This window comes from Orycteropus afer, unplaced genomic scaffold (genome assembly GCF_000298275.1).
Source record: "Orycteropus afer afer isolate SDZICR_OR568_19922 unplaced genomic scaffold, OryAfe1.0 scaffold00001, whole genome shotgun sequence".
Taxonomy (NCBI): Eukaryota; Metazoa; Chordata; class Mammalia; order Tubulidentata; family Orycteropodidae; genus Orycteropus; species Orycteropus afer.
The window spans coordinates 3,673,492-3,692,432 of NW_006921588.1; the positions used below are offsets into that span (position 1 = coordinate 3,673,492).

The 18,941-nt window shown below is 39.3% G+C and overlaps 1 protein-coding gene across 1 annotated transcript in view; it reads right to left on the reverse strand.

The window, feature by feature from the left end:
- The window catches only part of MYO1B (myosin IB), a 195,333-nt gene that overhangs the window by 156,510 nt on the left and 19,882 nt on the right, over positions 1–18,941 (reverse strand). The window contains exon 2 of the mRNA XM_007936644.2: positions 9,337–9,452. Coding sequence (XP_007934835.1) covers positions 9,337–9,452 — 116 coding nt within the window. The remainder of the gene's footprint in view (positions 1–9,336; positions 9,453–18,941) is intronic.

The window sequence follows — 18,941 nt, forward strand, 5'->3', positions numbered from 1 at the left end:
AAAAAAAAAAAAGAAATCACTAACAGAATGAACAAGGAAAAAATTAATTACATGGAAAATGAATAACATCTTACTGTAAAACTCTGGGTAATAGAAAAAATGAAATGAACTTAAAAAATTCTTAAAATCAAATGAAAACGACAATACAACATACAAAAACCTCTGGGACACATTCAGAACTGTGCTTAGAGAAGAATTTACAGCAATAAATGTGCACATAAATTAAAAAAAGAGAGAGTGAGGACTAAAATCAACAGCGTAACCCTGTAACTCAAGTAAATAGAAAAGGAGAAGCAAAAAATGACCAGTTACCAGAAGAAAGGAATAATAAAGATCAGAGAAGAAATAAATAAAATAGAAAACAGAAAAACAACAGAAAGAATCAACAATATAAAAAAGGAGATCTTAAAGAGGATCAATAAAATTGACAAATCACCAGTCAAATTAACAAAAGGAAAAATGTGAGAAGATACAAATAACCAAAATAAGAAAGGAGAAGGGTGAGATTACAACAAAACAAAGATAAAAAGAATGATAACGGAATACCATGAAAAATTATTGTGGTGGTTAAATTATACTCTGACAAATCTGTAAAGTAGAAGAAATGGACAAACTTCTAGAAACACACTAAACAAAAAAACCAAACTCACCGCCCTTGAGTTAGATCCAACTCATAGTGACCCCTCCTTGGGTTTCTAAGGCAGTATCACTACAGAAGGAGCTGTGGTAGCATAGTGCCTAAGGTACTTGACTGCTAACCAGAAGGCTGGCGGTTCAAACCCACCGGCCACTCTTCGGAAGGAAGGTTGGGCAATCTACTTCCGTAGTGATACTGCCTCAGCAACCCAAGGAGGGGTCCCTATGAGTCAGGGCCGACTCGATGGCACACAACAACAACAACAACATCACTACAGAAGTAGATTGCCCAACCTTGCTTCCAAGGAGTGGCTGGTGGGTTTGAACCACCAGCCTTCTGGTTAGCAGTCAAGTGCCTTAGGCACTACACCACCTAAATTAACACAGATGGAGGAAGAAAATTTTAACAGACTTGTAACAAAAGAAGAAATTGAACATGTCATATGACAACTCCCAGCAAAAAAATCCTCAGCCCAGACATACAGGAGTACTTTACCAAACATTCAGACTCCAATTCTACTCAAACCATTCTAGAACACAGAAAAAGTAGGAATATTATCTAATTCATTCTATAAAGTCAGCATAACCTTGATACCAATTCTTAAGAAAATCCTGTTGTTGTTGTTGTTGTTGTTGTTGTTGTTATGTGCCATCGAGTCGGACCCGACTCATAGTGACCCCACCTTGAGTTTCCAAGGGAGTATCACTACGGAAGTAGATTGCTCAACCTTCCTTCCAAGGAGTTACTAGTCGGTTTGAACCACCAGCCTTCTGGTTAGCAGTCAAGCGCCTTAGGCACTATGCTACCAGAGCTCCTAAATCAACTAGATCTATGGAAAGAGATGATGAAGAAGCTCAGTATTATCTGTCAGAACAAGCCGAGGGGCCAACTGTGGAACAGACCATCAATTGCTCATATGTAAGTTGAAGCTGCAGAAAATAAAAACAAGTCCATGAGAGCCAAAGTACGACCTTGCATATATCCCAGCTTAATTCAGAGATGTATCTCAAGACTAGATTTGACGCACTTAACACTAATGACCAAAGACCACATGAGCTGTGGGAAGGATATCATACATGAAAAAAGCAAAAGATAATTAAAAAGACATTAAAAAAAAAAAAAGACAAAAATGGATATTTGACAAGACTCTCATATTTGTTCTTGAACACAGAATGATTAAATCAGAAGGAAGAAATGATGAAGTAAAGGAGCTGATCAGATTATAAAGAGCAGCTCAAGAAGACAAAACATAATGATGAAATATGCAAAAACCTGTAGTTAGAAAGCTAAAAGGCAAGAATATGCTTGGCACTTCTCAAACTGAGCGAACTAAAGAAAAACTTCAAGCCTTGAGTTGCAATATTAAAGGATTCTATGGGCAAAAAAAATGAATGATGTAAGAAGCATCAAAAGAAGATGGAAGAAATACAAGACACTACACCTAAAAGAATTAGTCAACATTCAGTCATTACAGGAGGTAGCATATGATCAAGAACCAAGGATACAAAAGGAAGAAGTCTAAGCAGCACTGAAAGCTTTGGCAAAAAAACAAGGAACTGATGGAACATTCACTGAGATGTTTCAACAAACAACGCTATGTAGTGCTAGAAGCGCTCATTCCTCTATGCCAAGAAATTTGGAAGGCAGCTACCTAGCCAACCAACTAGATGAGATCCATATACATGTACATAAGGAAAGTGACCCAAAAAACTGTGGAAATTATTGAATAATATTATTAATATCACATTCAAATAAAATTATGGTGGAGATCATTTAAAAATGGTTGCAGCAGTACAGTGGCAGGGAACTGTTAGAAATTCAAACTGAATTCAGAAGAGGATGTAGAAGGAAGGATGTCATTGTTGATGTCAGATGGATCTTGGCTGAAAGCAGAGAATACTGCTTTTACTGACAATTTACTGTGTTTTAATGACATTGCAAAGGCATTCAACTGTGTGGATCAAGATAACTAACATGTAAAGAATAAGAATTCCAGAACACTTAATTGTATTCATGCGAAACCTGTACATAGACCAAGAGGCAGTTGTTTGAACAGAACAAGGGGACAGTCCCTGGTTTAAAATCAGGAAAGGTGCGTATCAGGGTTAAATCTTCTCACATACTTATTTATTCTGTATCCTGACCAAATAACGTGAGAAGCTGGACTATCTGAAGAACTAGACATCAGAACTGCAGGAGACTCATTAACAATCTATGATGCGTAGATGACACAACATCGCTTGCTGAGAGTGAAGAGGATTTGAAGCACTTACTGATGGAAAATCAAAGATTATAGGCTTAACATAAAGAAAAGAAAAATCCTCATAGCTGGACCAATAAGCAGCATCATAACAGAGAAAAGATTGAAGTTGTCAAGAATTTCATTTTCCTTGGATTAAACAATCAATGCCCAAGAAAGCAGTAGTCAAGAAATTAAAAGATGGGCATTGGGCAAATCTGCTACAAATGACCTCTTTAAAGTATTAAAGAGTAAAGATTCCATCTTGAGAACTAAGGTGCACATGACCCAAGACATGGTATTTTCAATCACCTCATATGCATGCAAAAGGTGAAAAATGAATACGGAAGACCAAAGAAGAATTGATGCGTTTGAATTATAGTGTTGGTGAGAAATACCGAATGTACTATGGACTGCCAAAAAATGAACAAATCTGTTTTGGAAGAATGTTCCTTAGAAGTGAGGATGGTAAGACTTCATCTCACGTATTTCGTACATGTTATCAATAGGGATCAGTCCCTGGAGAAGGACATCATGCTTGGTCAAGTAGAAACCAAAAACCAAACTCACTGCCATCAAGTCAGACTCCACTCATAGCAATCCCTCCTTGGTTTCCGAGGCAGTATCATTATGGAAGTAAATTGCCCAACCTTCCTTCCAAAGAGTGGCTGGTGGGTTTGAACTGCCAGCCTTCTGGTTAGCAGTCAAATGCCTTAGACAGAGGTCAGAAAAAAATAGGAAGACCCTCAACAGGACAGACTGACCTAGTGGCTCCAACAACAGGCTCAAACATAGCAACAATTGTGAGGATGGCGCAGGACCAGGCAGTGCTTCGTTCTGTGGTATATAGGGTTGCTATGAGTCAGAACCTACTCGATGGCACCTAAAAACAACAATGACATATAAAAGCAACAGTCAACAATATTCTCAATGGAGAAAAATTGAGAGCATTTCTCTTGAGAATGGGAACAAGACAAAGATGCGATTTATCACCACCCTTATTCAATACTCTACTAGAAGTCTTGGCTAGAGCAGTAAGGCAAGAAAGGGAAATAAGGGTATCTAAATTGGAAAGAAAGAAGTAAAACTATCCTTATTTTCAGATGGCATGATCCTATGCACAGAAAATCTCAGAGACTCACAAGAAAATTACTGGAACTAACAGAAGGATTCAGAAACACGATAGGGTACAAGAACAACACATTAAAAAAGTTAGTTGGGGGATTTTTGGTAAGATGGAGGAATAGGTAGACAAGCAACACAGACCCTCTTCAACAAAGAAAAGAAAAACCAATTGACAGGGATACAGAAGATAATCCTGGAGCCCTGAGCTTGAAAGGAACTATACAGAAATGGATTAGGCACCAACTAGTGGAAAAACCTGAACGAAAACGGTGAGTACAGAGACGGAGCTATGGACTGTCAGCTACTCTGACGGGACTAACAGCCTGAATATTTCCAAGTAGCGTTGAGACCTGAGAACTGACCTAAAGATCAGCCCTGGTCATCAAGGGCTACAGGGATGACTGCGCTCATGGCCTACGACAAGGAAGGGAAACAGCAAGGAGGGAGACAACCTGAGCTGTTGACTTTCCACTGTCTGGAGGGCACAGCCATTTTGATTGTTTACATGTGGCAGCCATTTTGAATATTTAAAGTGACAGAGAGTGAAGCCATTTTGAATGTTTACAAGTGGCAGCCATTTTGGATATTTAAAGTGACTGAGGGTGCAGCCATTTTGAATGTTTACAAGCAGCAGCCATTTTGGATATTTAAAGTGACTAAGGGTGCAGCCATTTTGAATGTTTACAAGTGGCAGCCATTTTGGATATTTAAAGTGACAGCATTCTCATTCGGATCCCAGAGACCTAAGAATAGGCTCTGTTTGCCAAGTATGGCAGGGACATATGAGAGGCTGACAACAGGAAAGGAGACGACAGGTGATGAGTGTATTAAGTACTGTCAACTAATGAATAGAGGAACACAGTACCCTGCTTGTGTAGATAACATACAAAGAAAAGGAAAATCATGGGCAAGTCATTCCAACATAAAATCACCAATTAAATATAAATACAAAAATGTCCCAATGCCTCAGAGATAACAGAGCATCACAGTCCACACAAAGAAGCAAGATAAAGTAGGAGAAACAAGGGACCAGGATACAGACCCAAAACACATCCCTGAGGAAGACCCAGCATAGGAACTCCCTGATAAAGAATTCAAAAGAATTATATTTAGTTATCTTCAATGAATTGAGAGCCAGATCAAGGAAAACGTGGAGAAAACCCTGGAACAATTTCAAAAGATAATACAAGAACAAAATGACAAAATAAATGAAAAATCAGAAATGATTCTAAATCTACAGGTAGAAAACCAGAAGATTAATACTAAATTTTCAGAAATAGATAAGATATTGAATAGGCAAAGGAGCAGAATTGAATCAATGGAAGACAGAATTATGGAGATTGAAGGCAAATACCTGAACACTTCTTTGGAAAGGAATCGATCAGGAGAATGGTCAAAACAAAATGAAGAAAGCCTAAGGTTCATGTGGGATACCATCAAAAGGAATAACCTACTTGTAATCAGAATTCCAGAACAGGAAGAGACAAAACCACAGAGAAAATTGTCAATTTGTTGGAAGGAAATTTTCCTGGTATGATGAAAGATGAGAATATATCCATTCAGGAAGTCCAAAGAACCCCAAACAGGATAGACCCCAAAAGAAAATCACCCAGACGTATCATCATCAAACTCACCAAAACTAAAGACAAAGAAAGAATCATGAGAGCAGCACAGGAAAAACTAAAAGTTACCTGCAAGGGGCAACCAGTAAGACTAAGCTCAGATTTCTCGGCAGAAACCATGCAGACGAGAAGACAATGGGATGGTATATATAAAACCATGAAAGAGAAAAATTTCCAACCAAGAATTATGTACCCAGAAAAACTGTCCCTCAGATATGATGGTGAAATTAGGACATTTCCAGATAAGCAGAAATTAAGGGACTTTGTTAAAACCAGGCCAACCTTACAAGAGATGCTAAAGGGAGTCCTTTGGACAGAGAACCAACAACAGCAAACAACAACTGACCATTAACACACATGGTGACATAACCCAGAAACCAACCCAGCTGTGGAAGTACCCAAAGTAAATAAGCCTAGAAGATTGTAAACAGGGAGCCAGAGATATAAATTAACAAATGAGAACAACTACAAACCAAAAAGAGGGAAAAAACTGTGTCATTACAGAACTTGTAGATGGTAGGGAAGTCAAGACAACTACAGGATAGAACGGAATGTTCTAAACTTGTAAAGAAAACTATAAATCACAAGATAACCTCAAAGAAAAATGATAAACCTTCACATCAAAAAAGAGGACCAGCATAAATATTCAGCAAATACTAAAACAATAGCAATGAAGGAAGTGATAACACGATTCATAAACAAAACGAGCTCAGCATAGAAAATTATATGGGACACAGAAATCGACACCATGGAAAAACACATAACAAAACTAACAGCAACAAATTCATATTTACCGATAATTACATATCTGGCAAGGGACAGATAAGATTTATAGCAGAAGAGTGGATAACCAAACTATGGTACATACACATAATGGAATGCTATGCAGCACTAAATAATAATACAGAATCTGCAAAACACCACACAATGTGGATGAACTTAGATTATGCTGAGTGAAATAAGTCAATCACAGAAGGACAAATATAGTATTAGTTCCTTGTTGTAGAGGGTCAAGGAAAGGTTTATATATGGAAGGAAACTTTCTTTGGGTTGCCAGGGGTGGGAGGGGAGGGGAGGGGAGGGAAGGAAACACTGCAAAAAAAAAACAAAGCATTGATGTCACTTTAGTTTTGTGTATTTCATTGTACATAAATTATATTTCAATAAAATCTATTTTAAAAAATTAGTTGGGTTCCTCTACACTAACAAGAGGAGTTCTGAAAAGTAAATCAAAAAACTGAACTCACTGCCATTGAGTCGATTCAGACTCTTATCGACCCCCTCTGGGTTTCCAAGGCAGTAAATCTCTACGGAGGTAGAGCACCCAATCTTCCTTGTGCAGAGTGGCTGGTGGGTTTGAACCGCCAGCCTTCCGGTGAGCAGTCCAATGTCTTAGACACTACACCACCAGCGCTTGCATAGAGTTAATGTTAACAGTGTTAACAAGGACTCAAAACACACAAGCATTCTAGCAACAATGTCATTCAATGGACAGTAAGTGTGGTCCTGCAAAATTAGTTTGGCATAAAATCCAAGCTCTGGTGGTGTAGTGCCTAAGGCACTTGACTGCTAACCAGAAGGCTGGCGGTTCAAACCCACCAGCCACTCTCCGGAAGGAAGATTGGGCAATCTACGTCCGTAGTGATGCTGCCTCGGAAACCCAAGGAGGAGTCGCTATGAGTCAGATCCGACTCAATGGCAGAGAATTTTATACTATATAAGGAGCTCTGGTGGTATAGTAATTAAGGCATTTGGCTGTTAACCAGAAGGCTGGTGGCTGGAACCCACCAGTCCTTCCGCAGAAGAAAGATAAGCCTGTCTTCTTCCATAAAGATTTACAGCCATGGAAACTCAATGGGGTCACTATGAGTTGGAATCAGTGGCACAGAGTTTGGTTTGGTTTTATGTACTATATACATTTCATGAAATTAGGGGTTTTTTCAACATACAAGAGCCATAGTCACACAGTGGGTAAAGTGCTTGGCTACTAATCAAAAAGTCAGCAGTTCAAACCCACCCAGCCACTCTGTGGGATAAGGATGTGGCAGCCAGCTTCCCTAAAGATTTATAACCTTAGCAATTCTATAGGGTAGTTCTACTCTCTTCTATGGGGTCACTATGAGTCAGAATCAATTCCACAGCAAGCGGATGGGTTTCAACATATGGTCTGTTTTGAGAGACAGAAGTGAAGAAGAGTGCAAAAAAAAAAAAAAAAAAAAAAACTATTAAGAGTGACAATGAGAAATAGGTAGCCTTGAAGAGTGTTTTACACCATTCAAGGCACCTTCACAGACATTAGCACATCCCAGTATTTAGCAGTAGTCCCTAAATATTCTAACCTGCATTCTCCAGTTTAAGACACCAAGGGCCACATAAAACAACTCACAACAATAAAATCAAGAGTTCTGTCAGAGTACTTGCATACTCATAGGGAAGGGGGCAGGAAATATTTTTGTGTAGATGTCCAAGGCTCTCAACTCATTTCGCAACCTAACTTAACTTGACATCTTTCTCTTTCCTTTTCTTTAAGTCAACAGTGGATTGTGAGACTATAAACTAAGCATGGATCTGTCTTAGGTATAATGTAACATACCTTGAGAAATAAAAGTTTTTAAATGTTAGAATAATTTCTGGTAGTTCTCCTTCTAACTCTTTTCTTCTTTTTCAGACATTGTTCTTTAGAGAATCAGAAATTCTAGGATGTAATAACACAGTTCAATCACTGATTCAGGCATCCCTGAGTGGCACAAACAGTTAATGCACTGGTCTGCTGACTGAAAGGTTGGTGGTTCAAATGCACCCAAAGTTGACTCAGAAGAAAGGCCTGGAGATCTGCCTCCAGAAGGTCACAGCCATTGAGAACTCTATGAGACATAGTTCTACCTTGAAACATACAGAGTCACCATGAGTCAGAATCAACTTGATGGTAGCTCATCACCATTTGATGGCAATTGGTTTGCTGGGTTTTTTTTCGTGGTTGTTTTCTCTCAGTTTTGCTGCTGAGAAATCTAAGACATCATTGGCAGTATTATTTTTCACTCTTCAAACTAGCAAACAAAAGTCTAGTAGTATAAATTGGCAGAATCTCTTTAAAGCATCACTGAAGAACTCACCTTGAAAGAGCAGACAAACAGAATCTACAGGCACTGTAAAGAAATTATTTACATTAACCAGCGACCTTCTTCAGAGAAATCAAACAAGTAGCTAACTTCAGAGAAGGTGAAGTCACTGGCCCTTCACACAAACATCTGGTAAATAATGTCCACGGTGATGATAAACAAAAGGTATTATTTAGTCCTTTTACCCAAACACCAGTACACAACTCAAGACTTGGGATCCCTCTTGGACCAATAAGACTATGAAAATGCTGCTTGGGCTCTTTATAATAATAGACAATGAAGAGTCCTGTTTTATTTGCAGAAATAATTAGCAACTGCTGCTACTTACATAGAATTTTTAACAGAAAATATCTTACACAGTGAACCCAAATATGTCAAGACTTAAAGAGTCTGACGCCAAATGAAGTATTGTTCTGCCTGGTTTTTAATATATTTAAAATAAGGGTAACAACTTTGACATTCTTTTATCAGATTAAAAGAAAGAAAGAAAGAAACTGGCATAAACATTTTCCTCAAAGGAGACAGCTGGACACATCTGTCAACTACACATCTCTGGAGTGAAAAAGAAACTTAATGCTCTGATACTGTACTTACATGTGAGGGCTCAGTTCATAAAAATTTCTATTCCTGTAATCTTCCACTTTCTCTGGGGAATAAATGGGCAATGATCGGTATGGATTAACAGATATAACCACACTTCCAATGTATGTCTGTAAAAAAGAATAAAAATATTCATTAGTACCCAGGATGTATTTTAGTATCTTAAACCTTAGTGTTGCATTACTTTATCCTTTTAAAAATAACACTTGCTCTAAAGCTTGACTATTCATCTTATGCTTTTCAAGAAAGCTTTGTATCTCTGAAGACAGATGGGCTGTGTCTTAGTTATGGAGTGCTGCTATCATAGAAATACCGTTAAGTTGACGGCTTTAATAAACAGAAATTTATTTTTTCACAGTTTAGGAGGCTAAAAGCCTGAGTTTGGGTTGTTGGCTCTGGGGAAGCTTTCTCTCTCTGTCAGCTTGGAGCTTGTTTTCATCTCTTCTGAGCTCCTGATCCTGGACGAATCTTCATGTGCATTGGCATCTCTTTTACCCATCTTTGCTACTCCTGCTAGGCTTGCTTAACCTCTTCTACATCTCAAAAGAAACTGATTTAGGATACACCCTACTCTAATCCTGCCTCGTTAACATAACAGAAACAACACATTCCCAAATGGGAGTATAACCACAAGTAGAGAGGTTAGGATTTACAACACATATTTTTGGTGGGCACAATTCAATCCGTAACATTCCACCCTTTGGCTCCCAAAAATTCCTTGCCACATGCAAAACACATTCACTCCACCACATTATCCTTAAATCAACTCCAAGTCCAAAATTTCATCTTCTGAATCATCTAAATCAAGTATGGGTAAGACTTTAACACCAAAACCAAACCAAACTGCCTTCGAGTAGGACCTGACTCATAGTGACCCCTCCTTGGGGTATCTCTACAGAAGACATAGATTGCCCAACCTTCCTTCTGGGGAGTGGCTGGTGGGTCTGAAGCACCAGGCTGCTGATTAGCAGTCAAATGCCTTAGGCACTACGCCACCAGAGCTCCCAGGTAAGACTTTAGGAGTATTCTATCCTAGGCAAAATTCCTCTTCATCTGTGAACCTGAGAAGTCCAGACTACAAGTTATCTGTTTCCAAAGTACAGTGGAGAAACAGGCACGAAATAGATATTTCCATTACAAATGGGTGAAATTGGAGGGGAAAAAGTCCAAAATCCAATACAATGATTTATATCAGCATTCCAGACTTAAAAATAATCCTCTGTTCTTTGGGACCATCTGGACAAGGGTCCCACCCCCATGCTCTCTGGATTCTGGGTGGAGGCCCCTCAGATCTGGGCTCCACTTTCCAGAACCACTGGGATGGCAACTCTGCTCCTGGGCTTTGGGTGACCCCATTCTCTAAGTCCAACTAACTGGCCACCTTAACCCCCTAAGTCCACGCAGAACCCATTCTTCTGCTGCTTGGCAAGGCAACCCCACCCCTTCAGCTTTGGCCACTGGTCCCACCCTCTGGCAATCATGAATAGCAGTGCCGCACTCCCACACTCTGCAACCAAGCTGGTGAAAATCTAGGAGGCCGCGACTCCATCCTTTGACACTGATGCAGCCCTGCTTCCCGTACCCTTCCAACAGTTCTGCTGATCCCTGAGCTGCTTCAGGGATGGTTCTTTCCTTTCCTAGAGGACAACAAATGTAGCATTTTTAGCCTGTTTCCTGCCTGTAGACTTCCAAGAGGCAGACACACTTCTTTCCTTTAGCTCTTTCTCTGTCCCCTTCAGTCTAAATGATGGGTTTTCTGCTGTGGTGATTGATTAGATGAATCAGGCACAGGTTTAACCACTATAACAAAAGACTGTGTGGCCACCTCCTTGGTGAAATGCTAGGACAAGCATCCTCAGTTTGTACAACAGAATTTTCCAAACTTTAATTTGTTTTCATTTTGCAAGTTCATTTTTAAGTCCACCTCTTTCCTCTCGCACTTTACTACAAATGGCAAGATACCATTGAAGTGACCCCTTAAGTTCTTGCTCAGAAATCTCATCAAATATCTAAGTTCCTCACTTACCGGCTATCCCTTCCACCAAACATTTTAACATAATTCAGACAAGTTCTTTGACATTGCATAAAAAGCATCACTCTTTCTCTACTGTCCAGTCGCATGATCATTTCCCTTTAAAGTCTCACCAGAAGCACATTTAATGTCCACATTTCTAGCAACTTTCTGTTGCTGGCACCATATATATTCTCTAAGACAACAGAGTCTCTGTGGCTCTCATTACTTCCTTCTGAGCCCTCGACAGAATTGCCTTTAATAGTCATAATTCTATCAAGTCTTTTCAATGCAATCTTTTACTACTACAAACATTAAAAAAAAAAAAAAACCTCACTGCCATTGACTCAATTCCAACTCATAGCGACCCCCACTGGGCTTCCAATGTGGTAAATATTTACAGAAGTAGATGGCTCCATCCTCCTTCCACATATCAGCTGGTGGGTTTGAAGCACCAACCTTCTGGTTAGCAGTCAAACTGCCTTAGGCACTGTGCCACCACAGCTCCTTACTCTTTCACTTTTAGGTAGCCTTAAAACTCTTCCAGCCTCTACCTACTAAACAATTTCAACACCACTTTCACATTTGAAGTATTAATTAAAGCAGTGTCCCACTCTTCTGGTACTAAATTCTGTCTTAGTTATCCAGTGCTGCTGTACAGAACTAGCACAAGTAGATGGCTTTAACAAACATAAATTTCTTTTCTAACAGGTTAGAAGTCTAGAAGTCTGAATCTGGGGTATCAGCTGTAGGGTCTCTATGAGCTCTGGAGGAAGGTCCTTTTCTCTTTTGAGGTCTGCTCCCAGCAATCTTCATGTGGTCCTGTGGCTTGGCACTCTCTTCTCCCATCCCTGCTTCTCTTGCTTACTTGTATAATCTCTCTTGTATCTCTAAAGATATTGACATAAGACACACCCTATACTAATCCTGCCTCATTAATATAACAAAGACAACATACTCCCAAATGGAATTATAACCACAGGCAAGGGGTTGGGATTTACAACACATATTTTGAGGGGACACCATTCAATCCATAACAGTCTATAAGTAGAAACCAGAGATTTATACATTTAAAATATTTTTCAAAGTAAATCTGACAGATTAATTTATGATCCTGGGTAAGAGGCTCTCCAAAGCCTGTCATACTTGCCAGGAACTAGCATGTTAAGTGAAATTTCATCACCAACCACGTTAATTGTGAGCAAAAGCTGCACTCACTCCCTAATGCCAGTTAGAACTGGTGTTTCCTTCTCTCATCATTAGCTTCCTATTTCAATCAGAGTTCCCCCTCGTCCCTACCCCCAACAAATAGGGTCCTCCACTTTAGCAATCCTCTCACATAAATCTGTCAATCTCTACAATGGACTTAGACCTAGATAAAACAATATTAGAGCCACAGTTATCCTTTAAGTATTCAAAAAGCATAATTTCATGTTATATCTAATGTACTAAGAAACTCTGGTGGTGGTATAGTGGTTAAGCATTTGGCTGCTAACCAAAAGGTCAGTAGTTCAAACCTACCAGCTGCTCTGTGGAAGAAAGATGAGGCAGTCCGCTTTCGTAACGATTTACAGCCTTGGAAACCCAATGGGGGTCACTACAAGTCAGAATCAACTCAATGGCAGTGAGTTTGGAAGAGCTCTAGTGGTGAGTTCTAGAGGCACGGTGCCTAAGGCATTTGACTGCTAACCAGAAAGGGGCAATCTACTTCTGTAAAGATACACAGCCCTGGAAACCCAATAGCAGTCACTATGAGTCACAACTGACTTGATGGCAGTGAGTTTGGGTGTTTTTTTATTTGTTTGTTTGTTTGTTTTTGTTAATATACTATTATCTCAGGATCTGAATGTAGCTTTGTACTTTCTGAGGGATCAATGCTGTATTATATCAGATGGTAACCTTCTTGCACTGCAAACCAGAACACTATTTATCTTCCTTTCTACTTTGACCTTAAATTCCTAAGAACAGTAATCATTTAGCTCAATTTGTACAATACCTAGCACAATACCTACCACAAGCAAAAGTCACATAAATGTAACTCATATTAGCAGCTCCATCTTTCTTTTCAACCTCAACGTCATAACATTTATCATAAAATGTGGTGCAGTTTATTACTTAATGTGGCCCTTCTAGCCATAGTCTTAAACAATGAATAAGGAAGACCAAAGAAGAATGGATAGAACTGAATCATGATGCTGAAGAAGAACACTGAATATGCCATGGGCTGCCAGAAGAATGAACAAATTTATCTTAGAAGAAGTACAGCCAGAATGCTCCTTTGAAGTGAGGATGGCAAGACTTCATCTTACATACTTTGGACATGTTATCAGGAAGGATCAGTCCCTGGAGAAGGACATCATGTTTGGCCAAATAAAAGGGCAGCAAAAAAGAGGACGATCCCCAAGGAAATGAACTAACACAGTGGCTGCAATGACGAGTTCAAACAAAGCAACAATTATGAGACTAAATGATTGTCTAAATGGCCCTGGTGGCACAGTGGTTAAGCACTCAGCTGCTAATCGGAAGATAAGCTGTTCAAACCATCAGTCAGTCCACAGGAGAAAAATGTGGAAATCTTTTTCCATAAAGATTTACAGCCTTGGAAACTCCATATGGGGCAGCTCTACTCTATGTGACAAGGTCATTATGAGTCGGAAAAGACTCCACAGAATTGGGTTTAATGGCATCTAACTAATACACTAGAATTAGCTATACTGGTAGATATGAAAATATGACTGGTTATGCCTTTGTTATCTGTTTATTAAAAGATCAGCCTTTTTTTAGGTGGAAGAGGTAAGTACTTGAATCCTTCTCCCTCTTAAGGTAATTTCTTAAATTCAATAACTTCAAAAAATACATATTTGCTATCAGCAGAGAAACCAATTACCAGGTTTCTCTTTAAAATCAAATTTCACAGTGGCTAATCCTTGATAAAAATCTGCCTCTGTGGCATTCTTGCATGAGAATAAACTGCTGCCTCAAATCCAAAACTGAAAGCCACACTAATAAGTTGCAAGCTTCTTTTTGTTACTTGTGATTTTTGTGCATTCTGAATTATCTCTGCTGTTGTTTCCCAACAAAAATGGATCTACCTGTTACCCTCTAAAGTTCCACTCACTCAGGCAGAAATAAGAGGCATATACTGTATCCATCACCAACAGGAGCTCATGACTCTACTTGAATTCTAATGTTGCTATCAACACGGCAACCTAAAAAAACAAACCAAACTCACTGCAGTCAAGTCGGATCCAACTCATAGCAACCCCTCCTTGGGTTTCTGAGGCAATATCACTACAGAAGTAGATTGCCCAATCTTCCTTCTGAGGAGTGGCTGGTGGGTTTAATAGGAGCTGAATAAAGGCCTCTGGTAGCTCAGTTCACTACCCTACGCCACTTCTGTAGCTGAGCTCACACTTTAACCTGGTCCTCATGTCCCAAAGGACCCCAGAGAAACTGCTATTGAAGTCCAGAGGATGTGCTATTAGGCTGATCACCCCAAAAGGGAAAGTGCTCCTTCCACATAATGGCCAGGAATACCTACGAATTGATTTTATCCTTTCTGCTTTTCCACTGTATATACCTCCTCCAACAAAGAAAAGACTGACTCTCATCATTTATGTATGTATGGATTTACTTATTTTCTCAATGTAGCCATAATCTCCCAACCACCCCAAGTTCTCACACCACCAACATGAATGTCTAGCTCCCCTTTCCCCTTTATTACTCTCTGGGACCAGCCTCCAGCCTCTAAGGAAGGAAGAGAAATGGAAAAGGAAGGGAAGGGTGGGGACAGGAAGAAAAGGAAGTTAGAATAGGGGTGGGGAGAGAAAGGAAAAGAAAGAAAGGGGAAAAGAAAAACTCTACCTTTCTATACGTATTCATTTGCAAGTTTATCTTTATCTTTCATCTCTCAAGGGCAGACATTAAATCAAGAATGTACAAACATTCCTAAGTCAAAACAATCTCTATCTTCCTATCTGAGATATCAGTAGCATTCCAGAACAGATGCCTTGTTAATAATCACATAATATTTGAGAACTCCTATTGCGATTACAGTGAAAACTTAAGTCTTTTCTGGACAGCATTCATCCAGCAACCTCAACTCTCCAGATCACAATGTAGAATCTAGAAGAAAGGTCTCCAAGCAGGCAAAATATATAGCCCAGAGACCACGCCTTTTATTCTATAAAACAGTCCTGCCAGAGCCCCAGTCTCCAGAGATGATACTTCACTATTCCTGGAAGGGGCCAGACATCTGTATTTTTTAAAGTCTCTCCCAGATAAACTAGTGTAGAGTCAGGGTTTAGTAGCCCTGCCTTCACCTTCAGGAATCACAGGATCAGGTTCTACAGTCAATTGCAGCAAACATGCCAGGCTACTTGGCCTATCTTCTATCTCATGTTTTCCTTTCAATATTCCTATAAAATTAATTCTGAGAAGATTTCAAAAACAAAAGAAAAATCCTTCTAACCTTACTCTCATTTACCCACATTTCTAATAAACTTACATACAGTAAGTATGTAAGTATACATACAGTATCTCAGCATAGTGCAAAGAAACAGTAGCAACATCTGTAAATTTGGGGAAAGCAAAGAGGGCATTGTAAAGCAGCATCATTTCAAATGTTGGACCATGACTCATAGTAAGAAAATTTCATCAAGACCAAGTACATGTATGTATAAATACCTACAAAAACACATAATACAGATATATACATACATACACATACACACACGCACGCACACACACACCCCAAAAAAACCAAACTCACTGCCATCAAGTCAATTCGGCTCATAGCGACCCCTCCTTGGGTTTCCAAAGCAGTGTCTCTACAGAAGTAGACTGCCCAACCTTCCTTCCAAACATATATATATTTTATTTTGTATATATTAAAATATATATATTATATAAAATAATATATATATATATATATAATGTATATATAAAATGTCACAAAACCATAATATATTTATGATATACAATTCACCAATACTTTTTGTTCAATTCTATTCATTCTAAAATTTTTTAACCTGCTGGTCTTAACACACTAAATAGATCTCAAGAGTCATCAATGGGATAAAACTCACAGTTTAAAAAATACTTCTACAGAGCAGTCGTTCTTAACCCTTTTCTAGTTGTTGATCCCTCTGAGATACCAATGAAAGTTCCGAATATTCTGTCCAGAAAAATACAGATAGAACAAGCACATAGAGTCTGCTTATAGTTCCTGGATACGGCAGGTTAAGCACTCCACCTTAAGGGAAGGTACAATGACCCCAAATGGAAAAAAAAAAAAACAAGTGAAAGAACTGAAGGGAAGGGAAGGCAAAGCAAGACAGGGCAGGAGAGGGCAAAAAGAGGGGTACAAAGTGACCAAAACATTTCAAAAACAAAATGTGGAGCCATTTAGGGTAAATGGCCCTAAGGGCTTTTTAATAGCACTGTATTCCAAAACTCTAAACTCAAAGCCATCCAGTCGATTCTGACTCATAGCGACCCCCACTGGGTTTTCAAGGCTGTTAATCTTTATGGAAGCAGACTGCCTCATCCTTCTTCTGTGGAGTGGCTGGTGGGTTTGAACCACTGACCATTTAATTTGCAGTCAAATACCTTAACCACTACACCACCAGAGCTCCTATAGCACTGTATTAGAATATAGCATAATAATCTATGGCCAAAATGAGACAGATGATAAGGATATATGCAATACATTTTAAAATAGTATCTAACCCCCCCAAAAAATGTACTTTTTTTTCTAATTAAATACTGAAACACAAGCTATACATATTTATGAATCTCGATTATGTAAAACAATTATGTACATTCCTCGACAACGCCAGATACTATAAAGCAACAGTATACATGATGGGTGGTTTCTGTGGCATGAGGTGCACTGGCTGGGAATCAAACCTGCATCTCCCACATGGAAGGCATGACTTCTACCACCAAACCACAAATGCTCCCATATCTTAGTTAATACTAATTTTTTGGGCTAAAATGACTTCAAAGAAATATTAAAGAATATGTAAGAATCCTCTGGCTCCAAGCCCCAAGTCATGTTGCTTTTCACCTTCAGAGTAGTAACAGTTTCTTCCAAGGACAACATTAAGACTTTAGAAGCCTTAAGCCTTGAAATGTTTACAATGAAATCCCCCATATAAAACTAAAAATGAAAGAACTACACCATAAAATACATGTAAAGAAATCCTACAATGACTTGTTTTCACAATGATGACTGCTTTGAGGCTTTTTTCTTGAAATAATAAATTCTTCCAATATATATATATTTTTAATAGCCCTGTTCTGCTGGGTCTGTAAGTAGGCGTCCTATCTGCCCACTTATTTTCTTCGGAATAAATTTTAGGTATTTGTTTACGTCTCAGGAACTCATTAAAAAGTGGTCTCCAAACCTATTAAAGTACAGGCACATACTATATACACTTAAGTACCTTTTTTATGGGAGCTCTGGTGGCGTAGTGCCTAAGGCATTTGACTGCTAACCAGAAAGCTGATGGTTCAAACATACCAGCCACTCCTTGGAAGGAAGACTGGGCAATCTATTTCCATAGAGATACCACCTATTGCTAAATCCCCGTAAGATAGATATGAATTACCCGTCTTAATGTCTGCAACAATGGAACACAGAGAAGTTAAGTGGTATGACTACAACTATCTAGCAAAACTGGAATCAAGACAAGGAGCCAAGAATCTCTCCTGTTAGGCCTAGGAAGCTTTGGCAAAAAGTGGCCAAGAATGCCTAATCACAGGAAGCTTTCTCGTATATTGTCTTACAATGGACTCTGAACCTTTGTATAACAAAGAACTACTCTATTCAACAGAAGCCTCCCATTTGACCATCTGAGGAATGCTGTCCTATAGGGTAACAATGATGGAGTCAACGATCATTAGGCAAGCAGATCTCCGGGTCTTTTCTCCTGCAGAGCCATTGGTGGGTTTGAACCACTGACCTTTAGGTTAGCAACTGAACACCTAGTCATGCCAACAGAAAAGTTGTGCCTATATCAAGAAGAACTGCAAAACAGTTGTTCATAATCATCCTTTAAATTCAGGAAAGTAACAATATAAAAAAGACAGTATTTATTTAAATATCTTATTGTTGTTGTTAGCTGCCATTCAATTCACTCCCAACTCATGGCAACCCCATGCACAACGAAAGAAAATGCTGCCCCCGTCTTACACCATTCCCATGATGGGTTGCAGACTGGACCACTGTGATCCACAGGAGTTTTGTTGGCTGGTTTTCAGAAGATCACCAGGTCTTTCTTCCTAGTCTGTCTTAGTCTAGAGGTTGTACTGAAACCTGTTCAGCATCATGTTGTTATTGTTGTTGTAGTTGTTAGGTGCCGTCGAGTCATCTCCAACTCTTAGCAACCCTGTGCACAGCAAAATGAAATACCACCCGGTCCCATGCCAGCTCCACGATCCCTGCTATCCTTGAGCCCATCACCACAACCACTGTGTCAATCCATCTCGTTGAGGGCCTTCCCCTCCTTTGTGGATGCTCCACCTTACCAAGCATGACATCCTTCTCCAGGAAATGGTCCCTCTGACAACATGATCAAAGTAG